This window comes from Talpa occidentalis, unplaced genomic scaffold (assembly GCF_014898055.3).
Source record: "Talpa occidentalis isolate TD23 unplaced genomic scaffold, MPIMG_talOcc4v2.1 talOcc4.7, whole genome shotgun sequence".
In the NCBI taxonomy this organism is placed as follows: Eukaryota; Metazoa; Chordata; class Mammalia; order Eulipotyphla; family Talpidae; genus Talpa; species Talpa occidentalis.
The window spans coordinates 53,411,502-53,435,670 of NW_023605083.1; the positions used below are offsets into that span (position 1 = coordinate 53,411,502).

The following is a 24,169-nucleotide window of genomic DNA, read 5'->3' on the forward strand; positions in this document are numbered from 1 at the left end:
CAGAATATCAGGGAATGTGATTTACATGGAAATAAGAAAATACTGAATAAACAAAACCGGCCAAGCCAGGTGTGAAAACTAAGATCCTGAGGCTCCAATATTTTTAGAAGTCATTTTGTCTGTCATTCTTGTTTAATTTCCCTAGTGCTCTGTGGGGATGGGTTTTTAAATCATTTGGCTGCTGATCTTCAAACAAATCCTCATTGAAGCAATCAACAAATCTCCTCCATTCGTTTTTGTTCATTTAAGTATCTCCCTAGCGGACATTTACCTGACACCTGCAGTAAATGCTAGTGATTCAGTGGCCACTGAGACCCATTCCTGGAAGCAAATCACTCACCAATTACAGGAAGGGAATAGCTTCCCTGAAGAGGTGGTACATGAGCCGTCACCCAGTAAAGGGTGGGGGAGAGAAGTGAGAACAGATCAGGACAGGAAGAGAAAAGCCAAAGAGAGGCTTGAATAAAAGGTGGGGCGGGGAGGGGCTGTATCTTGCAGGAGGAGCTCAGAGATAGGAAGAACCTCGATGTAACTCTGTAGAAGATTAAGCATCTGCTTGAGCTAGAAAAAGTGGGAGGAAATGAAGCAGGAATGATTCATCACGGCCACCCAGAAGGTTTTTTATTTGTTTGTTTGCCTTGTCTTGTTTTAGACCTAGGGTCTCAAAGGGACTAGATTCTGAACCCAGCTCTAGATTAACCTTTTGTTTGATCTTGGCAAGTCACTACCTCTCTCTAAGCCTTATTTTCATCAGCTTTAAGTGAGGCTGAGAGGAAAGGAGATGAATCCAAGATTGCAAACCTTGAACCCAAGGTCCTGGCTCAACATGCTTTCCAGTACATCAAACAGGTCTGTTCATATCTGATGCCGGCGAAAAGTCTTTATCAAGTTGAGGATCATTCAAAGGACCTTGGATAAATTGCATAAATAAAATAAATAGTATGAGCATGAGCAGGGCTGTGGTTAAGGTTAGTGTCTATGGCAGGATGGCATAGAGTCTAAGAGTTTACAAATTCAAAATAAGGATCAGTGTGTTTGAAGAAGATTGGTAGGTGAGGCTAACTGAACAGAATTAAACACAGACAACATTCAAAAAATCTCCAAAAAATACAATAGCTTGAGTTCAAAACCCAGCCAGGGAGACAACCCACATGGCGCAGCAGACCTCTGCTGTCTCGCCCGCTGCTCCCCTCAGCAGTGAATTTCAGTAGATCTGCCTGTTCTGCTCCCCATTCTGTCTCTGGTGAATCCTCTCACTCCCTGCACCTCTGGCCTACACCCCAGTTTTCTATGCAAAAAAAAAAAAAAGAAGGCTACCTCCCCGTATCCTTTAAGATTATAAGAGATGGGCAAGCAGGGAGCATGAAGCAGTCGTCAACACTCTGGTCTCAGACAGTTCAGCTGTGAGCTGGTTGCTCTCCAACTCTGTCTTAAAAACATACCTGTAATTTGGCAATATCTACTACAGATTGAAATATGTACGCCTTGGAACCTAATAATTCCACTCTGAGACTCTATTCTAGAAAAACAGTGAAAGATGCAAAGACTCGTGTACAAAGCTATTCAACAAATGCATGCATCATTATATTGTTTATACTAACAAGAATTAGAAACAACTTAAATGTCTATTTTAGGACAGGTTTCCTTCCCTCTGAGGAAGGCTGTAAGTGTACATAGTTTATTTGATTTGATTTTCCCCATATTTTAAAATAATATTTATTTTATAATCCATCCCTGTTTTATTTTTATGCTTTTATTATCTTACTTAATTTTTTTTCATTGAGGTAATACTGGTTTACAACACTGTATATGATTTAGAGTATAGGATTACACCCTTCAGGTACGTACTTTAATTTAAAAGTGATCCCAGGAATCACCAGTAAGGGAGGAAGGATTTGAGTCAGGAAGAGAAAGTGACTGTATAAAGGGTGAGTTATTGAGCAAATTTCTTCCACAAGCAACTGGGGCTCAATCTCACTGGAGAACTCTGGGCAACAGTGTAGACCTTATCTCAGAGCTATCCCACCCAGTGGGTGGCAAGTGAGGAGGCTGTGCATTTACCCAGCAATTCCTCATCAGCCATTGTTTGATGTGGGAATATTAACTTTCTGGAATTTTCATTCGCTGCATGTGCAGGCTAAGAGGAGAGTCATAAGTGTTCATAGCAAGCAGCCTCCAGTATGCAGAGCTAAGAACCAAGGTGATACAGGCAGGACACTAACAATGTCTAGCAATAGGGGAATGATGGATTATCAGAGCCATAAAAAAAATGCTTTCTAATGCTGCAGAAAACTGAATCTGATTTCTCAGAATGCACCACAAAGGAAAAAAGAGACAAAACTAACAAACAGAAAATGATAGAGGAAAAATAAGCATGTCAACATTTTATTGGTGTTCCTTAAGAAACTAGAATCAAGGGCCTCTCTGGTGGCCTACGAATTAAGTCTCAGCACTACCACCATGAAGGCCCACAGCTAAAGTCTGAGTTTGATCCCGGCTAGGGAGCTAACCCACATGGTGCAGCAGACCTCTCCTGTCTCGCCCGCTGCTCCCCTCAGTAGGTATTATAGTAGATCTGCCTGTTCCACTCCCCACTCTGTCTCTAGTGAATCCTCTCACCCCCCACATCTCTAGCCTACAAATAAAACTTGAGTGTACAAATAAAATCATACCTATATGGACAACAAGTTTACAACAAATAAACCAAAGAGCATAAAGTCTCTCCAATAAAGGATGTAGGGCAAACAGGAAAGTCACATACAAAAGATGAAATAAATACTATTTAACACCATATATAAAAAGTAATTCAAAACAGACTAAAGACTTGAATGGGAGACCTAAAATCATAAAATATATAGAAAAAACATAAGCAATAAGCTCAATGAAATCAGACATTGGACATCTTTGGGGACTCAACTTCCAACAGTAAGGAAAACAAAAGCAAAAAAAAAAAAAAGTGACTATATCTGCACAGCGAAAGAAACCTGCATCCAAATAAAAAGGCACCCTACTGAATGGGAGAAGATGTATGTCCAACATGGTGGTAATATCTAAAATATATAAAGAGCTCTTAAAACTCAACAACAACAAAACAACCTGATTAAAAAATGCATAAAGGATTTAAATAGACACTTCTTCAAAGAAGACAAATGACCAATAGGCATATAAGAAGATGTTCAGCATCTCTTATTATTAGGGAAATGCAAATCAAACTAATAATAAAATATTAACTCACACCTATAAGAATGGCTATTATCCAGAAGAAAAGAAACAAGTGTTGGCGAAGATGTGGAGAGAAGGGAGTTCTTGAACACTGTTGATGGAAATATAAACTGGTGCAACAATTGTGGAATGCAGAATGGAGATTCCTCAAAAATGTAAAAGTAGAAATTATGTATGATTCGGTTAGCCCATTTCTTGGTATTTACTCCCCAAATAAAAAAAAAAAAAAACACTAATTTGAAGGGATAGATGCACCCCCCCCCATTTATTACAGCATTATTTAAAATAGCCAAGAGCTGGAAACAATCTAAGTGCCCATCAATGGATGATTGGATAAAGAAGCTGTTGTGTATATACACAATGGAATACTACCCAGCTGTTAAAAAGGGGAAATTCTGCCATTTGCAACAACATGAGTGAGTCTAGAGAGGATTATGCTTAGTGAAATAAGTCAAAAAGAGAGAAACACTGTATGATTTCATTTATGTAGTATATAGAGAAAACAAACAAATGAACTAGATAAAACAAAAATAAACCTATAAACTATAAGAATCAAAAAGAAAGGAGAAAAGAGGATTGGTAAACTGGGTAAAGGGGTCCATTGCATGGTGAAGGATAGAATTGGAGTCTTAGTGGTGAACTTAATGTAGGTAATACAGCTATTGATTTTGAATGATGCACACCTGAAATTTATATACTGTTATTTCAATTAAAAAAGAAACAGGGAACATAAATGTATTAAATATACATAAAATTTCCTTTATTCACTTATAGATTCAATACAATTTTAACCAAAATCCCAATAAGGGGTGTAGGGTAAGGAAAAATGTCAGGCTTTTCTGCCCTCCCACCATCAGGATAGATGATGGATCCTTGTCCTGAATGCATGCCTGATGGCGGGCACCTGGAGCAGGGTGTGGGCATAGGTAGATGGGATTCACCTGGGCTGAGACTGTGCTTTTTAAGGGCAGCGTCATGGGGACGCCAGCCGCAGCAGAAGCCGAAAGAGAAGCCAAGAAAGCAGCAGCAGAAGCCGAGAGAAGCAGAGAAGGCCAGAGAGCACAGAGAGAGTGAGGATTTGCTGGGGGCTGGGAGGACTGCCAGCCTCCTGGCCCCTCAGCACCCCTGCCTGCCATGTACCTGGTAATCCCAATAAAAGACCTGCAAAAAACCACTGAGGACTCTGACTCCTCCTTTACCCGGTCTGCTGTATCCTAGAAAACCTGCTCAGTGTCCATTCCTGCCTCTACAGGGGGCTGATAAAATCAATGTTTGTGTGTGTGTGAATATAGTCAGCCTTTAAAATCTGTTGTTGAAAAATATTTAAGTACATAAAAAGTTTTATATATATTGTTCAGATAGCTTATATAGCACTATGTGTAACAAATGGTCATTTATCTACAAAATAGAGCAACTAAGGAACAGAACTAGGATAAGAAGTTTTTGCAAAGGTGAAGCATATATGAGGTTAATTTAGGTGACTGGCTCTTAACCTCACTATGCATTAGAATCACCTGGGAAAACACTGAAAGAGTGCAGCTGCCCAGGTCCCATACCAAGAGTTTCCCTTCCAAGTGACCTGAGATGCACCCCAATATCAGTAAATTTTTAGAACTTCTCTAAATGATTGTAATATGCAGAGCTGAGAACCAGTGCTCTATCTAGATTTACAGATAGATGGATGGAGAGTACGAAGATGAAGATAGATGACAGGTAGGAAGGTAGATAGGTAGGTAGGTAGGTAGGCAGGCAGGCAGGCAGGCAGGCAGGCAGGCAGACAGAAAAATGATTGGCAAGTATGCAGACAATAGATCCAAAGGTATCAAGCAAGGGAAGGGGGAGTGGAAGGAGAGAAGAAAGGAGAGAATTTGAAATGACATGGCCACTCAGGAATGAGTTATAACTCAGTCTCTGGTTGAACAAAGAGAATAAAAAGTGAACGTAGAAAAATAAAAATAAATGAATGTGTCCCACCAGTGAATGAAATTTGAGTTGTCTATTATTGATTATTTCTCACTCAGCATCCACAACCCCTACTCCCTTCACAAGGATATCTGTGGTATCTTAAAAGTTAACGAATGAGGACTGACTACTAAATGGAAAGTGGTTTCCTTTCAGGGTGATGGAGATGTTCTGAAACTAGATTGCAATAATGTTTGTACCACATTGTGAACAAATTAAATATCACTAGTGGTATATTTTGTTATATTTATGTTACCACAACAACAACAAAAAAAAAATGTGTTAAAGAGTGATTAGAGACTCAGATGAGAACCAATTAAAAGGAGCAGAGGATGTTACTGGGCAATTGGGCTGAGTTAATTATTGCCTCCAGTACTAAATTTGTTCCATGTCTCCTACCAGTTAAAGCAAAAGAAGAAATCTGGCAGGTTCTCCATATATATTCAGGGCTTTGTATTTCAGGAGCTCCCTCTTGTTTTGCTTTGCCCACTTCCTGTATCACCTGCCCAGCATATGCAGGAGTTAAATCAGGGGTCCTTTGGAAGGTCTGACTCAAGAAAGGAGGATTTGCTGTGGCTGGGAGAGGCAAGTCCGAGCTCAGCTCCTTCCTCACTGGAGTGTGAGGCATCTGCTCAGCCTGTCATCAAATTGCTCCAGAAGAATAGCAGCCCCTGCTCTTGCGTGGCCTGGGCCTCGGCCGGTGGGTCTGAATGGCTGTTTGTTCACCCTGAGTCAACCAGAATCAACCCTGACAGTGATGGCCCAATCTGTATTATGTAAGGACACCAGGCTTACCTGCCGATGGACAGACAAAGCAGATGATTTGACAGGCAAAACAGAGCCAGCCTCTTCACTCCCAGGCAGCTAAGGGGCTATTCAAAGCTGGAACCTGGGAGATTTTCATGAGGTGCTGACATATGAAGCTGGAATGCAGCAGAGGAGCAGGGCAGAACTGACACCCCGTGCACTCAGGCATGGCAGGGAGCTCTGGGCCCCACCTAAGAGAGAGAAGAAAGGAGAGTATGCTTTGGGGGCCAGGGCCCCAGTCCTCAGACCTCAGCCTTCAGCCAACTTCACCTTTGCCACCAAGCTTGTTATTATTCAACTAAGGAAAACCTTCCAGGCCTTTCTGGTAGAAGCCCAGGACTCAGGTCCAGGGGGCCAAAAGTATTTGGCTGCTAGTGTTACTGACCAAGCCATCCTCATTAGGATCCAGTAGGAGTGGCAAAGGAACACCATCGAGTATCAACTGCATGCAGACACTAGCTCGGGGCTCCATCCCCAAACCCTGGTTTCACCTTCACAGGAGGCCACCCCACACCTCTGGCCTACAACGCAGTTCTTGTGAGCATAAATAAATCAATCTTAAAAAATAAATAAATAAAAACCCCCAAAAGAGGTTGCCAGGGTCCTACAGGGAAAACACTATCTGCTCCCTCTCTGGATTCTGAAAAAGCGTTACTTGCCCAGGGTCATGAGCAACTTGAGAGCAGAATCGCAACTGACTTGTCTACTTCCAAAATGGTTAGCACAGTGCCCAGTATTTAAGCTAGTGAATGAATGAAGCAGGAATGAATGGTTTACCCCAAGACACTTCACATATCATGAAGAAGAGAGACGGCCATCAGAAGACCTGGGCTGCCTGTGCCGCTAACTTGCTTGGGGGTTTTGGGCCACTCACTGGCTCTCCCTGGACCTCAATGACCCCATTATAAAGTCAGAGGGCTGAATTAGGTACTCTGCAAAGCCTAAGTCAGCTATGGTTTTGTAGGGTTAACAAAAAATCACATTTTGGCAGCCTACCAACTCTCCCCATACAAAGCTGAAACTATATTATGATTATATTTGAGCATAGTCAAGAAACATTCTCAGTAAATGGCAGATCTGCCACCCCGATTCAGTCAGAATCAGACAAGCAACATTCTCAACAGCCAGATCCTTCAGTCTCTGGAACAGTGACTTGCTCATGTGTGCACAGTGCTTTACAGTTTGCAAAGCACTTCCCCTCCCATCACACAGCCCTGTGAGGGGAACAGACAGACAAATGTCACCACCCCACTTATAGACCACACACCTGAGGCCACAGGGGCATGTAAGGGGAAAGCAGCAGAGCTGAGCTGTGATCCCAGGACCCATCTCCTGCCCGCCAGTTCAGCCTTCTTTCCTTTTACACAGCTGTCTTGTACATAGGCAGCGAGGAGGAAATGAGCTCATTCGACCAAAACCAGATTTGGAGGGTGACAAGTTTACCACCTGGGTGGAAAACCACCTGGCAGGATAGAGCATTTTAAAGTCAAATGTGGGAAAGAGTGTGCAGCGTACTGATACCAGGTAGGCCTGTGGCCACAGAGTCAGCTTGCAGAGCAGCAAGAGACACAAATGCCACCGAGGCCCTAGATAGACAGCCACCGCAGCGCCACCCCTGGCTGTCCTAGTTGTCGCTGACCTTCCTCTGGAACTTCCTGGGATGCCCCAAGGTTATGCAACTAAAGGATCAAAGTCTAAGAGGGTAGAAGTAGGGGTGCTGTCCTAGCAGGCTTCCATTCTGATTGGGCCCCCTCTTCCAGACCATGCCTGCTGATTGATGAATACCTGCCAAATTGGTCTTTTTTTTTTTTTTCTTAACAGCTCTACTGGGACATAATAAACATACAAAAAACTACACATATTTTATACATACATTGTGGGGAGCCTGGACATATGCATATTCTGAGATCATTATTAACGGAATTGAAGTTACCTCTATCTCCATCAATTCCACAAGTTTCATGTGTTTCTCCTATGGACTGGAACACACTTTACCATCTTCTCTTCCATGGGGTAAGAGCTACGACTAACCTAGCCAGCGACATCTCCCCCCTCAACTCTATAGCTGGAGAGGACAGTGGCCTATCCACATCTATTCCTACTTGGAGATAAAACTTAAAGTAACATCCACGGCTTATGGTGTCTGGGGGTCTGGACCAGGTGTGCTGACAACAGGACAGCTCCAGCCGGCTCCCGGAGACTCTTCCACTATGGAACGCACTCATGGGGGTGGCCAGGAGCAAAGACCTATGTTGTCCCTTTATGGGATCTAGGCCGCTCTCACAGATGCCACTCAAGCCTGGCAGACTTGGGGGTGGGAGAAGCAGGTCTCAGTCCAAGGAGAAGCCAGCTTATGACAACTAGAGACGGGAGAGATGAAAGGATCGCCACTGCTCCTGTCCACTAGAGAGCAACGCAACAAATGTTCAGTTTCCCAGAGTCACCAAGAAAATTCAAACTCCTCCAACCAGCAGAACTGTACCCTGATAAATAGTTTAAGAACCACTACTTTGTTCTGAACAATAATTCTTTCTAAGAATTTAAGATGGCATCTTAAAAAATAAAAATGATGAGATAAATTGTAAAAAAAAGTAATTCTAGTCCCTTAATTTGATTTTCCTTATGTCTTCACTGCTAACCTTTGCTCTTTTATTTCTTCTCCTTTCCAATTTTCTCATATCTAGCAGTACTCCAAAGCAGCTTTAATTAATTCTGCTAGCCACACCCATCTAAGCTACTTACAGATTCTTGACCCATAGAAATTGTGAGATAATAAATGTTTGTTGATTTAAGCCACTAATTTGGGGTAATTTGTTATATAACAATAGATAACAAATATATTATTAGTCAAGAGGTAAGCAGTGATTAAACCTAAAAGGAGACACCACTGTATGCTCACCACAAAAGGTGAAATTAAAAAGACAGAACAGATAAAGTGTTGGTAAGGAAGTGAAACAAATGGAATTCTCCTATTCTACTGTTAGTGGGGAAAAAAAGGAATGCAGCGCTCGTGTGAAAACAGTTTGGCAAATTCTTAAAAATTTAAACACATCCTGACCAACTGACCCAAACACTGCTGTCCTAAGAGAAATGAAAGCACGTGCCCACATAGATCGGTACATAAATATTCATAGCAGTTTTGTTCATAAAAGCCAAAATGGAAACAACCCAATGTCCATCAACAAGTGAATGGATAAACAAATTGCAGTGTACCCATAAAAAGGACTGCTGCTTAGCGAAAGGAAAAAAAGGAACTGAAGATATTACACTATGGTGGAATATCAAAATAGAGTGAAAAAACAGTAAGACAAAAGCAAATACACTGTATTATTCCATTTATATTAAATTCTATAAAATGCCTGCTAGTGATAAAAGTGACACTTATGTAGTGATGTAAGTATATTAGTAATTATTTGTGGACAGTGGGGGATTCGTCTTCAATTGACCAATTCATCGATCAATCCAAAAGGAAACTTTCAGGGGTGATAAATAGGTTAATGATAGTGATTGTGGTGAGTTGCACACAAGATGTTCTTGGAGACAATTTGGTAGCACTCTATCTATCTATCTATCTATTTATTTATTTATTTTATTTATTTAAATTTTATTTTTATATTCCCCATACAATTACAACCCCCTTATTTTGACCCCAAGCCCTCCTTTCCCCGCCCCCCCCCCATATAGTGTCTCTGGTTCATAGTTGTTTGTTGATTTTGATATTTTCTTTCTTATAGTTATTCTTTTTCCTGGTCCCTTATTTAAGTTTTCTAGATTCCTGCTATGAGTGAGACCATCCGGTATTTTTCTTTTTCTTTTTGGCTTATTTCGCTGAGCATGATCCCTTCCAGCGCCATCCATGTTGCTGCAAATTGCATGTGTTTATCTTTTTTGAATGCTGAGTAATATTCCATGGCATATATGTACCACATCTTCTTGATCCAGTCATCTATTTTTGGGCATTTGGGCTGTTTCCAAAGCTTAGCTATTGTAAATAGTGGTAGCACTCTATTTAGAATCATAAAGTGTTTGTGGTGCATTAATGTTACTTAGGAATTTGTCTTAGGAATATCAAAAGAAACAAAACGCTCTTTATGCAAACACATTCATAATACTATTACTTGTATCAGAGATACTGGAAATTACCTAATTGCCCAGTTACCATGAAAGGGGTAAGTCAACACTACGCAATTTCCTCCATAGTTACTGATGAAAAATGGAAAGTAAGGAGCAACATGTAGCTATGTGCAAAAAATAATGCAATCGCACTATGTACCAGACTACAGAATTGTACATACGCTATGGTTACGCCTCTGTAAATGTACATATATATGCATAAAAACACAAAGGAGAGAAAAGAGAACATAGAAAAACCCAGCAGATGAATGATAGGTAACTGGCATGTGGGTGACTTTTTTCTTCCTGTTTCGCCTCCTATAATGTTATGATGTTTTCATAGCATGTCTTCTTGTTGGTTTTGGCTCAGCCTGGCAATTATGCAGAGCCTTGTATCTGTCAGCTACCAGCACCAGCACCTCAGCATGGCCGGCCACAAGCCCAATCAGCTTCCCTTCCATGTCTTTTTCTAAGTCATCGAGAAAATGCAGAACAGCTAGGTTTTGGTGTGAAGGACAGGCTCTTGTCTTCTCATGGTGGAAACCTCCCACCACTGTTAGTCTGTTTGGATTATTTCAATACCATAAATGACCAAGTCTAGAAATTCAGTTCCCAAGGGAGGTATACTAGGGCACAGTCGGCAAAGAGAAGGGGGCAGAGGGCAGGCGAAGGGGATGGAGCTGTACTTGGATAGTCTTATTCACTCACTGGGTAAAACTGATGTCAACCCTCTCTGGCTAGCAAATGCCTTAACAATCAGAGGCAACTCCACAAATCAGGTAATAGGAAAATAGTAGGTGATCTATAAGAATCAAAACTTTGGGAAAAGAAATAATAGAAACCCACAGAGTCTACCTAGAAGGCATATCCAGTCACCAGGTCTTCCATGGTGCTCTGCCCATTCTCCTGTGTGTATCCTCCAATGACTGGCCTGAGACTTACCCCCAGCGCCCCTGATATGTTAGCTTTTAATGTATGCAAAAAGCTTAAAATAGTGTCTTGAGGTCACAGAGCTATAAAGAGACACAGAACTGGCCAGGATGAGGTGACTGTAAGTAACAGCAGGACTACTTTGTGCCTTGCGCCAGGAGTGTGCTGGTGACCTCAGCGCCCGGTTGCACAAAGTCCTACTCCTGGCATCAGTGAGAAGACAAGAACAGAGGCAGCCACATAATCAAATCGTGACACCATATAATGTGGGGCAAGAGCCAAAATGCAAATATTCTGAGGCTGACCCAAAGAGGGAGAGTTTGACCTATTTTGGCAGATCAACGCAGGCTTCCTAGAGGAGGAGACATTTGAGCTAAAGTGAGAAGAGGAGCCAGTTTATCTAAGCTGAGGGGGTGAGTAGCAGAAAAAGAGAAGACTTGGAAGAGGAGTCCTTTGAAGTTTCCTGGAGGGTGACACCCAGTGAGAGAGGAGGGGTGGGAAGGGGCTGCGTGGTGTAGGGAGGGCACTGAACTGCCAGACCAAGGAAGATGCCCTTATCTTGCCAAGGTGAGAAAGAAGCCGTTGTGGGCCTTTAAGAAGTTAGTAGTGGCAGCAGGAACACCCTGCTAGTAGGACTGTTTGGAGCCTTAGACCTACAGAGAAGGCCGGCATGTGTAACTCTGTGTTCCCACGCCCCTGCCAGGCGCTGGCAGAGACCTGGGAGCTAAGGGTCCCAAAAGGACAGAAAGGTCAAGAATCATAACCCACCCCCACCCCCGTCCCGATTGGCTCCCATGTCCTTCATAGTGGCTTTCTTCTGTCCTAGCCTTGCCACTGTCTGCACCATCCTCCAGGAAGGAAGAGGCTGGTATGAGAAGCTGGGCAGGTTCATGTCAGGAGTGACTGAGGAGAAATGTCCTGAAAGAAATTACGTGAACACACCTATTAGTACAGAGACAAAGAGACACACGGTAATACTCAGAGGCTTCGAGACAGAACCACACCCAGGCTTCGAGACAGAAACCAAAATAGTTCGAAGAGGCCAGAGGAGAGATGGACTGCCTCTGCTTCCCTCTCCACCAGCCTCTCCGCCCAGCTGGTCGACCAGCCAGTTGGACTAATATCTGGGGACCTGCCTGTGCAGTGGCTGCAGAGAATAACTATTCTACCCCCACCCCCAGGCCCTCACACTGAGCTGTGGGGTGAGCGGCCCTGATGGCCACAGTGCATGGCCAGGGGAGACATGAAGGATCTAAATCAGAGGCCCAGGCTCCAAGCTGTCCATGGGAGGAGGGACAACTCACTGTCTCTTCCTGTGTTTCAGGTGGTTTAACTATATAGAATCCAGTCTAGTATATTTCCCTTTTGAAAAGGGAAGGGAAGTAATCATCTGCCCTTCGGAGACTGTCTTGCAAAACATAAATTTTATCACTCAAAAAGGACATCCACAATATTCCCTGCAAATCCCAGGCCAGTGGCATCCCAAGGCCATGCAGAGAGCTCCGACCAGCCCAAGAAACAGAGACTGCCCAGGAAGCCAGAAAACTGCCCCAACTCCTATGGCCCCAGAATCTAATTAAGCTACATGTGCCAGCCTGCCGAGCTGGAGAGCTTGGGGACCCTGCTGTCACAGTCACCTTAGCCTCTGCCAAGGCTTTCCCAGGAGTGCACTGCCAACCTCCCTCTCACACTGTACGAGGTTGATACCTTTCACTCCTCTGCCCTTGGTGCAGAAACACCGGCTGAGCCCCTGGAGACAGAGTGGGATCGGAGAGAACTAACCTGTGAGGTGCAGGGGGGTGGGGCGGCAAAGTAGAGGCCCAGGCTCAGGCTCGCTGAGTCCCTACTGCACCCTGGGTCAGGTCCTCATCCTCACCTTTTTTGTAGCCTCAGAGTAGCTCCTGAATGTCCAAGCCAGCTCCTGTGCTCCCTGCTCCAAAACTGACAGGAAGAAGGATAAATTCCTCTAGGTGAGCTGAATGCTGGTGGCTAGGTCCAAGGGAAGCAAGGTGGCTAGAAGCAGAAGGCGCCCCTCTTCCAGCCCTAGTTCCTCTGTCGTAGTTGTTGTCTCACTGTCATCGTCATGTCAGTCATCATGGTGGTGCCCCTGGTGTGAGGATAATTCCTGCTCTCAGCATTTAAGCGAACCAACGACTAGAATGCACTGGAAGACGGGCTGCCCAACCAAACTCCAAGCCAGGGCCCCAGAGCCCTGGTAGAAGCAAAAGAGGCTGTACTCACAGGGACCTAAAATACAGGAAACCTTCCTCCACTTTGCCTGCACCCCCAAAGGCACAGGGACATTTTGCTTTAATCAAGGGCCATTTCCTAGAGAAAGATATCTTATGCTGCCCACTATGGGAACGACTTGAATTTTCCCTGGTAGTTTATCTTACTTCCATGGCTCACCCTGAAAACAATTTAAAACAGGAAGAAAATGATCACTGGTGGCACCCCACTCTGTCCTCTCAACTCCCAAGAAAGGGAGGGCAGGTTTACCCCTGTCACAGACAGGGAAACTGAGGCCTAAGAAGGGCAGCAGATTAGGCCAGTAACGAGCTAGTGGGAAGCCAAGCTCTGGTTCCGCAGCTCTGCTCTGGTGGATCGCTGGCTGCAGGCAGGGCTGAGGACGGCAGTCTGTCTCCAGCGCTCTCCGAGGCCAAGGCATACAATGCACTCGCCCTGACTGACTGTCCCAGAGTGCGAAACAGACAGTCACTGTGTTCCTGCTGCACGGAGATTCTCGGATCTGATTTGCAAGCAGGGGCTTGGAGTCGCAGTTGTCACTCAGGAAGGACCGTGCCTCAGACCAAGTCGGTAAGCACAAGCTCTGAGATCCCGGAAAGGACAGAGGAAAGAGGCCATGGGGCCAGGAGGAAGGATCCCCAAAGACCTGGGTTCCCCTCAGCATGGATCCTTCTCTCTGCAAGACTTTAAGCAAGACCCTTTCCAAACTGGGTCTATAGTTTGACTTTTCCAAAATTCTCCTAAGAGGAGCTGGTTACCCCTGCATTAGCATGAAGGGGCATCTGCGTCTGGGGACGTGTGGGAATTTTCCATGACGTCTAGGATCCCTTCCTTTATATTTACAAACCTCTGAGGGCATTTCAAAGTAGCCTCCAGCATCTTTATAGATCGTCACTCCCCCCACCAACCCCCCCATCCTCACCAAAAAAACTTCAGGGTACCCAGGATACACACAGAGCTTAAGGCCTACACGAAGCAGACAGAATCACCCTGCTCCCCCTATCACCCAACTCACTTCTGCTGGATGAGGAAAATGACTTCCAAGGGGCTGGAACCCATTAGGGTTGCTTTCAATGGTTCTCAAAAGGACCTGTCACCCCCCACCCCCCCCCCCCCCCCCCCCATGAAAGTTAAGGATCACTGCCGCCAGACAAATGAGGGAATGCCCTGGCACGGAGGGGATATTTACATATAGTTTTGATCCAAACGGGTAACCTGTCCCAGTTCATTCAGCAAGTCATTTAATTCAAACTTTACATTGTGGAATGACAAAATCTTTAAAATACATGATTTTAAATGGTATTATAAGATTAAAACATTTATAGAATAGAGTCTTAAGGATTCTCTGTTCATGAAAATCTTAGGCTGTGATCTTAGGAATTCAAATCGCAGGATGTCCTTACTCTGGTGCACAGTTGCAGCAAAGTTGGAGAAAGAGGAATCTAGAAGAATGAGTCCACAGGCAGACAACACTGGTGATCAATAAGGCTTCTAACTACAGTCATTGGGGGTTAAGAGAAATGTAAAAGCAGCACAGGGCTGATGCATAAAGCACAGTCACAAGCAATATACGAATTATGATAGATTCTTTGAGTTACAGAATAGTAGATCTCGCATTTACAACTTTCAATTAATAAAGAGCTGTAATTTTATAGGACCCAAATCTTCCCATCAAACATTCCCAGACAGTATTCAAATTAAGTCATATTTTGAGTCGCAAAAATACCTAAAAACTAGAGACGCTGCAGGTCCCAGTAGTAGCATTTTTCAGGCACAAAATTTCAGCATCTTAAAATGTGAGGCAATTGCTTTTAGTCTTTGACAGAAGCTGCAAGTCACAGGAATGTAGTCACAGTAAAAGAATTCAGACTTCAGGTGATTGGAATCTTAGAATTGCAGAATCATTTTCTTTCATAGAATCGTATTAGAATAATGGTTCAACATTTAAAATCTGTACATTTGAATCTCAAAATCTTGGAAATAGAACCACAGAGTCCCGTGTTACAAGGTTGCTATGATGTGCTCTGGTTAAAATTTTTTTTAAAAAAAACCACTTTTTTTTTTCCTTTGGGAAAACGTAACAGGACGATCCCTGGATTTTTGCATTTCGATACTTTGCAAGAATGCAGGTGAGACTTGAGTTTAAGTGAATGAAAAGTCACTGTCCAGCAGATAAGAATCCCTCGATTGAGGAACGCCGCCACGCAAATTGTGTGACCGCTTTTCCACTCCCGGATCGCGAGAGTGAAGATCTGGACTCTTGAGTCTTTCTTCCCAAGGCAATCACCCAACGCTGGGCGGCTGAGCCTGCTCCCGACTTACTACCGCAAAGACCGCGACTAAAACCCCCAAAGTCGGGCCGCCCTCGCCCTGCCGGGTGGCTGCATCCACCCCACTCTGCACCCACAGCCCGGAGGAAAGCTGAGTACAGGCTGGCACCCCACAAGACCCGAAACCCTAAAGGTGGAACAGATGACCTCTGAGATGCGCGCATGCCCTTCCGCCCCCAATTCACAAGGAGAAAACCGAGGCCTGCCAGGGGCGAAGGACAGGCCCGAGGTCTTTCGCCCGCGGTTAGATCACGGAGCGAGCCCAGGCCCGGGAGGCTGCGGGCCGCGGGGCGTCTCGGGGGAGGCCAGTTGCGCCTTCGTGGGTCTGCAGGAAACAAATTCAGAAACAAGACACCCGGGAAGCATACGGATCCTCTCCTCTTCCCCGGACACTCGCCCACCCAGAGCGCCTGCCCTCCTCCCCCGCAGGCCTCAAGTCCTGTCGCGGGAAGGCGCGGTCCGGGCGGGTGTCCGGAGCCTCGCGGGCCTGGGAGAGCTGCAGGCGGCTGCTGCGAGGGACAGCGCCTGGCCGCCCTCCGCTTTACGCCGTGTGCCACGCTCCATCCCAGAGGGTCCCGAGCCACAGACAGACGACTGGAGGTGGGGGAACAGCCCTTCCCCTAACTATCGGCCCCAGAAAGGCTCTTGAAATCCAAACCCTCCGTGCAGTCCACGCACTGAGCCCCAAAGAGGGAAGGCGGCCGCCAGGGCACGCGGCGGGGACGCGCAGTCCTAGCAGAGCGCAGGTGCCAGACTCCGCTAAGCTGCGAAGTCACGGTGTGGCCCAGCGGGGCACCCCCCTATCGGGACTGGGAGTCTTCATCTGCGAGACGCGGGGCTGGATGGAGAATGGGCAGGGCAGCCTTGGCTGGGTTTTTCAAATCATCCTTAAAGACCTTGGAAGCCAGTCACCCCAAACATCTTCTCCCTTCTCGGTCCTCCACCAGCCACAAGAACCAAGCGCCTCCTCGGTCAATTCTCGCCCACTGAGGAACCCAGCCCCCCCCCCAAAAAAAAAAGGTTAAGCGAGCCCCTTCTTTCACCGGCCAGTCCCAGCCCACCGCGGAGGCCAGAAAAATCCTGGAGCGCTGGGTTAGGGCGCTGAGATCTCCCGACCTCAGTCTCCCCGCCGGCCGGCGGAGAAGGCCAGCCCGGGGGATCTCTAAGCGCCCTCCCCGCACTGACGTAGTGGGGCTCCGGACGCGCCTACCTGGGAAGGTGCGCCTGGGACCTGGGGGCGGGCAGTCGGGGGGCGGGCACGGGCGCCGCCCCAAGTTTCCCCGCGTCTTTAAGGAGAAGTCGGTGGAGGGAGGAGCCGGCCTGGAGTACACAGGGAAGCGCCTCGCCAGCGGTCTCGCGGCTGGAGGCCAGCCCTGCGGAGACAACAGTCGCCCGCCGCCCCGCCGGGCCCGCGCCCGAAGCTTGCCGCCAGCACCCCTTCTTCTCGCCCTCCGCGCGGCAGGGGCGCGGCCTAAGCGGCCCCCACCGGAGTGTCCCGCGCCCGCACCAACTGCCCTCGCTTGGGGCCTTCGGACTCGCAGCCTCCCGTGCGCTCGGGGCCTCGACGGCTACTCTCGGATCAGCGGGGAAGCCGGGCCCGCAGCCGTCGCCCCGCCCTGGGCCCAGTTCCGAACTCCTCGACAGCCTGGCACCCGCGCGCAGAGCAGTCTTCGTCCCGAGCCCGGGACCTACTCCTGGTGGCGGCGCCGCCGCGGGCGCCTGACCTCGCGCTCCGGAGCACGAGCGGCGCCGCGGGGGGGGCGGGCCACGCGCGCCTCCGCCTCTCAGCCAGCTCGGAAGGTGCGGGCGCCGGGCCTCCCGCGCGCCCCCCGCGCGCCCCTGCCCGGGCAGCCGTGCCCTCGGCGCCCGCCCGCGAGCAAGCGGCGAGCTCTCGGCGGGAGGTGCCCGCGTCCCCGCCCGCGCCCGCGCCCCCCGGGTCCTGCGACTCCCCGGCCCGCCCGCGCCCCTCGACAGCAGCGGGCGGCGGGGACGCCCGGGGCGCGCGGGACGGCCGCGCCATGACGGCCGAGAGCGGGCCGCCGCCGCCCCCACAGCCCGAGGCGCTGGCGTCCGTGAAGGAGGAGCGCGGCGAGGCCGGGGCCGGGGTCCCCGCGGAGGCCGCGGGCCGCAGCGCGGGGGGCGGCGGCGCAAGCGCCCCCTGCAGCGCGGGAAGCCGCCCTACAGCTACATCGCGCTCATCGCCATGGCCATCGCGCACGCGCCGGAGCGCCGCCTCACGCTGGGCGGCATCTACAAGTTCATCACCGAGCGCTTCCCCTTCTACCGCGACAACCCCAAGAAGTGGCAGAACAGCATCCGCCACAACCTCACGCTCAACGACTGCTTCCTCAAGATCCCGCGCGAGGCCGGCCGCCCGGGCAAGGGCAACTACTGGGCGCTCGACCCCAACGCGGAGGACATGTTCGAGAGCGGCAGCTTCCTGCGCCGCCGCAAGCGCTTCAAGCGCTCGGACCTCTCCACCTACCCGGCTTACATGCACGACGCGGCCGCCGCCGCCGCTGCGGCTGCAGCGGCCGCCGCGGCCGCCATTTTCCCGGGCGCCGTGCCCGCCGCGCGCCCGCCCTACCCGGGCGCCGTCTATGCCGGCTATGCCCCGCCGGCGCTCGCCGCGCCGCCGCCGGTCTACTACCCCGCCGCGTCGCCGGGCCCCTGCCGCGTCTTCGGCCTGGTGCCCGAGCGGCCGCTTAGCCCGGAGCTGGGCCCCGCGCCGTCGGGGCCCGCCGGCTCTTGCGCCTTTGCCTCGGCCGGCGCCACGGCCGCCACCAGCGGCTACCAGAACGCCGGCTGCGCGGGGGCGCGGCCCGCCAATCCCTCCGCGTACGCGGCCGCCTACGCCGGCCCCGACGGCGCGTACCCGCAAGGGGCCGGCAGCGCGCTCTTCGCCGCCGCGGGCCGCTTGGCCGGACCCGCTTCGCCCCCCGCGGGCGGCGGCGGGGGCGGCGTGGAGAGCGCGGTGGACTTCTATGGGCGCACGTCGCCCGGCCAGTTCGGAGCTCTGGGTCCCTGCTACAATCCGGGAGGGCAGCTCGGAGGGAGCGGTGGAGCCGTCTATCACGCGCGCCATGCGGCCGCTTATCCTGGCGGGGTGGATCGGTTCGTGTCCGCCATGTGAGCCGAACACACGGTAGAAATGTCACAGATACCTCTGCTGTCCACAAGCACTAAGTATCCTGAGGACGGGACTGGAGAGAGGACCGAATTGAGAGCCACGTGGAAGGGATCCAGTAGGCCGGCCGGAGAGGCTCTGCGTCCTGGCGCACCTCGCACACATCCCCTTCTTGTTGTAAATAGGAGGAGATGGGGAGAGGCAGCCTGCGCCAGCGGACTGGGAACCAACGACCCACCACAACGAGGAGCGACTCCAAAAGGACATGCCTTTCTGACATTCTGCCGGGATGGGCTTTTGATAATAAATGGGGAAGCGCGTAGTGTCTACGCTAGAGTCTAGGATCCGAATTGTGGGGAATCACGTAACTTCACTGGTCCCTCTGTTGCGCGAAATTCTGACCTTTTTTATGCGGTTCGGCCTCTTGTGCCTTTGAGTACGTTCCTGCAATAAAAGGCTCCAATAGCGCCTTCCTTCTTAAGGTGAGGAGGACACGTTTGCAAAAGAAGTAAACGAAGTAGTTTTTTTTTTTTTTTTTTTTTTTAAATGGGAGAAACCGCTCTGCTTCACTTGACCTTGGCTGGTTTTTCCTGCCTCTGAGAACAGCAGGTCTGGCTCTGAGTCTGGACTGTGCGTCTCAGCTACCCAGCGTGACCCAGTCTCATCATTCACACACCCCAGTCCTCGTCTGTTACACAGAAGGACTGCAGAATTCGACATCCCACCCCCAATGTGATCCTTAAGAGCCCCATCATGGTGGGGGCTGCCTTTCATATTTGGCAGCATCTGTAACCCACCCAAGGCCTGAATAGCCACCCACAACCTACTCCTGTTCTGGGGGATTGTAAAGGAGTTCACCTCAAGCATTAACCAAAGTAAAGTCTCTGGATTACCTCCAGGCAGCGCTTATAGCATAATTTCTTGAATCTTTTAAGCATGAGGTGCTGACCATTCAGCAGCTATTACTGCTGGGTCCTTAACGCAGTTTTCCAAGCAAGCAGGTAGAAATATATCTTACCCATTGTCCATTGTTTCTTTCCATTAAGCAGCCGGGGCCCAATGGGCAAACTAAAAGTTCAAAGAGGTGACAGGATACAGGGGAACCCTTTGGCCGCAGCTTTCAGTAGGACTGATCCTTCCACCCCTGGCATCCACCGCCATACTTCAGCAGTCTCCCTATGCAAAATGGCAAGAGAAAAGTTCATTGGAGCCATGAGTAAAAGTAAGCTTTAGAAAGAAATTGGATTTTTAACTTTGTTTTGTTTCTGTGTGTCTGTTTTAAGCAGCAAACTGAGCAAGATCAGGGAAAAATCCAACCATTTCCCACCTTTCTCATGAGAAATCTTGTAAGTTTTGGCTCTGAATAAAAATTTCCAGCCTTAAATATTTCAGAGGCTCGGTGCACAGCTTTCAGATAACCCTGAGTGTTCAAATAAAAACCTTTGAGCAAGTGACTTCTGACGAGAGAAACTCAGCCTCTTTCTGGGTAGTGAACTTGGTAGGGAAGGGTAGGGGTGTGAAAAAGATTATATGAAAACCATTGGTGATTTTTATGTTTCATTTTGGAGACTGTGCTATCCTGTTAACAAAGACACATGAATGTGATTCAGTCCAGACGGGTGTTTGTCTAAACCAGTGCCATCCAACAGAAATAGAATGCAAGCCACATGTGTAAAATTTATATTTTTCTAGTAGCCTCATTAGTAAAATAAAAAGAAATGCGTGAGATTAATAGTATATTGTATTTAACCCAGTATATCCAAGAAATTTCAACACTCTGTATAAAAATTGTTGAAATAATCATTGTTTCCACACTAATCTTCAAAATCTGGAGTGTATTTTACACCTGCAGCTCGTCTAAATTTGGATTAGCCACATGCCACGTGTTCAGTAGCAATGGGTGGCTGATGGCTACTGTAGTGGACAACACAGGTCTAGATGCTGGTCCTTCCTGACTGTGGAGATGGTAAATGACCACCTGGAGACAGGACGTAGCGGGAGCATTGACTGTTGCCAAAGGGTCTAGCCCGGTGTGTCTCGGGCAGTGCAGTTCAAACCAGGCTGAATTCATTCCAGCAACGTTGTCCTACTTTTCCAGGCACTCTGAGACCTTGGGAAAGGCAAGGTTTTGGCTTCCCTTATCTCTACCTGGACTCTTGAAGGCATGGAAGACAAAGGTTGTCCTTGGGCAAGGAGACAGGTTGGCTGTCCCAAGCAGAAGTCAAGATATCTTGCCCAGTAGAGAGTACCCTGAAATTCAGAGTCCCCCATCCAGGGGTTTTGAGTTTTATCCTTATCTAGTAAGAGCCCAGCCACAACATTTGGGCCGGAGAAGGGTGATCTAAGTAAGTAACTCATTAGTGCCTGCCCGAGTTGGAGTTGACCCTGTATGTTTTTTATTTTTATTTTTTTAAAGATTTATTTATTTATTTATACAAGCACTGGGTACAGTCAGAAGCGCGGGAGGGTGAGAGAATCCACCAGAGCCAGAGCGGGGAGCAGAGCAGGCAGAAGGACCGAAGTACACTGCTGAGGGGAGCAGCGGGCCGCAGGAGAGGTCTGCGCGCCATGTGGGACCCTTCTCCGGTGGCCGGGGAGCAGCCGGGGATCGAACCGGCGCTGCAGAGGCTGCGGGCAGCTTGGCAACCCAGCGCTCCACCGCTACGCCACCGGGGAGGCCCCCTGTATGTTTTTTAAATACCAAATCGAGTGCTCTGACAGTACCATTAAACTTAAGCCGGTCGCTTCTCTAATGTCCTCGTTTGTGAAATGGGAGCGTGTGACCCCTACACCTCAAGGGCCCTCTCAAAGTTAACGGGGACACGCGTGTTGAGAGTGTTTTGCTGATTGTAAAGCATTCGCAGAGGAGGGAAGAAAGGTTTAACATTATTTAAGGTTTAGATTTTTTTTTAAAGCGGTGCCTTGTCTGAAAACTCGGAGTTTCGCTGTAAAGCCGGGGGAGACAAAAAGAGCGGGTGGCAAAGTGCAGGCGTCCCAGCCACCCACCTTCCTCTGCGGCGTGGGCGATAGTTGAGGTCGTGCCAAAAACGACAAAAGCTCGGGGAGGGGAGCAGGGGAGGGTCTTTCTGGGGAGGACCCTGGGCGAGTACAGTGGGAGTCGGGAGAGATGCAACCCGCGACGGCTGGGATCAAGAAGTTGGAGACTGAGCTTCAGCTCTTGCCGACCTCCCGCCGACCGACCGGCGACCCCCAGAACTCGCGAGCCCCTCAGGTGCAGCGCGCACCGGAACGCACACCGCGCGGCGGGGAGCGCCTCCAAGCCGCGCGCCTCGCCGCTCCGGCGCAGCGGGGGCCTCGCACCGACCCTCAAGTCTGACGACTCCAGACTATCGAGAACACTTCACTACAGTGTCTTGGAACATTCCAACTCCAAGAATCCCCAACCGTAGAACAGGACCGCCCAGTTCAGGGGGGCTTAAAGATGGGAGGTGCGTTTTTCTCTTTGTTGGTTTTTTCTTTCCTTTTTCTATTATGAAAACAGAAAAATCGTTTACCCCTCTCTGGACCGTGCACCCCCAGCGTCGTGTGCAGGCGCCCTCGGGCTGTAGGTAATTAGATGCGTTCTTCCCTAATTGCCCAAGGCTCGTTAGAATTCGCCCCAGAGCTGTAACATTTATTTTCTTTCAAATTAACTTTGCTTGCAATTAAGCTTAGGAAACCAGCAACAAAAGCAGACTTGGCCCGAGGTCGTTTACTACGAAAACGGATTAGGGAACCATCTCGCCCCCCATTTAAGGGGGGAGCGAAGTGCGGCGAGCGCTCTGGGGGAAGAGCCCGGGCCACAGCGCGAGGAGGCGCAGAAAGCCACTCGCTGCAGCTGCCCGCGGTTCCCTCCCCGAGATCCGAGCGCCGGGAAAAGTAGGACAACCTCGCTGAAATGAATTCCGCATGCTTTGAACTGAACTACACGCCCAAGACACGAAGCTGAGTACGTAGTTACGGTTCACCCGGCATTGGTAAACATCATCTCATTTACCAAGAACTTTGTGAGATTTTTCTTTTATTAAAATTAATTTTTATTACAAACTTGGTACATGTTTATTGTAAAACAAGATACAAGGCAGACTAGCCAAAGGAACCCATAGTTCGCCCAGAGAAAGTCCAGTGAACACCCCAGTAAGTACCTTCCCACGTTTCTGTTGTGTTTTCCTAGCGTTGTCACTGAATTGTTGTCCTATCTTCAGCACCCGGGCTGGAGAAGGGTAGTCTGTCTCGCCACCTGCAAAAGTGAGTGGTTACCCTCTCACCCTCACATTCGCTGGCTCCTTTTTTGCTTTTCTTTTTCCTCCTTTTTTTTTCCTTTCTCTCTTTTTTCTTTTCTTTTTCTTTCTTCCTTCCGTCCTTCCTTTCTTTCTTTTCTTTTCTTTTTTTGTGGTCATTTGAGTACAGGATGCACTTCTCCAAAGAAGGGAGGCCCTCCCCACCATTTTATAGAGACCCAAGGCCTTGCAGGTGTGTGGGCCATCTAGAAATGCAGAATCTCAGGCCCTACCTCAAACTAGGGACCAGAACCTGCATTTAAACAAGATGCACAGGTGATCCATATGCCCTGGGCAAAGATGCACAACTTGGAGAAATGAGCAAATGCTTTATGTTGTTAAGATCAGAGACCCCAAAATAACTTCCAGAAACCTCCTGTTTCTGACCACGGATCCCAGCCAGCACTACAGTGCTACCTTGTGGCCAGCTCTAGCTGTAGTGGGGAGAGAGGGTTGGGCTAGAGAGAGGGCAGGGCTTGGAGAGGAAACCCTTTACCTCCTCCCTCTGACGTACTTTCTGAATGGTGGAACCCTAGCCCCTGTAATGCATGTCACCTCCTGTTTCCAGTCATACTGGGTGACTGGGACAGTGACATTCAGTGAGACTGTATGTGAAAGCATCTTGAAAAGTAGGGTGCAAATTAGAGCCAGGGTTGGCATTCAGACATTTAACTCCAGATAAGACACTTGGGGGACCCTGGACTTTGGTCTCTATCTAAGCAGGAGCCCAAGTATGAAACAGACTTGGCCTCTGATCCCTCAGCTCTAGCCTCACATCTGGAATAGTTAGGGCTTCAAGGAAAAAAAAAAAAAAAAAAAAGGTTTTCTTCACAGGACACTATAGGAGCAGGAATGCCTATTTCTGAGTCCATCTGGGTATTTTGAATGCCCCGTGCACAGGCAAGATCCTGAGCTCCTAATAAATCCTTCCCTCCCCCAAACATGAATTACTTTCTGGGGGACTTGGTTTCTGAGCTCATTATATTCCTGAGAAGTGCTAACTCCCCACTGGCGGGGGGGGGGGGGGGGGGGGGGGGGGGGGGGGGGATAGTGGGGGGGGTGCAGGGTGGGGAGTCTAGGAGGAAAGTGTTTCTCTGATGAAAAGCAATACAGACAGGAGGCAGGTACCATGAAGAACAGGGCAGGAGCCT

The 24,169-nt window shown here is 48.7% G+C and overlaps 1 protein-coding gene and 1 long non-coding RNA gene across 4 annotated transcripts in view; one reads left to right on the top strand and one right to left on the bottom strand.

Moving 5' to 3' along the window:
* Positions 1–706: 706 nt before the first annotated feature.
* Positions 707–24,169, bottom strand: part of LOC119232485 (uncharacterized) — a 29,446-nt gene continuing 5,983 nt past the window's right edge. The window contains exons 3-6 of one of the 3 annotated variants that reach the window (XR_008549672.1): positions 22,884–22,978; positions 19,757–19,914; positions 5,980–6,182; positions 707–909 (exon numbers count right to left, since the gene is read on the bottom strand). This is a non-coding gene — a long non-coding RNA (uncharacterized LOC119232485). Of the gene's footprint in view, positions 910–5,979; positions 6,183–19,756; positions 19,915–22,799; positions 22,979–24,169 lie in introns of those variants that run through there. The other 2 variants (XR_008549673.1, XR_005122107.2) reach the window with 2 other exon arrangements.
* FOXE1 (forkhead box E1) lies at positions 17,630–19,258 on the top strand. The gene is given in 2 exon segments (XM_037494508.1): positions 17,630–17,741; positions 17,744–19,258. Coding segments are annotated over 2 exon segments (1,113 nt in total). The 3' UTR covers positions 18,745–19,258.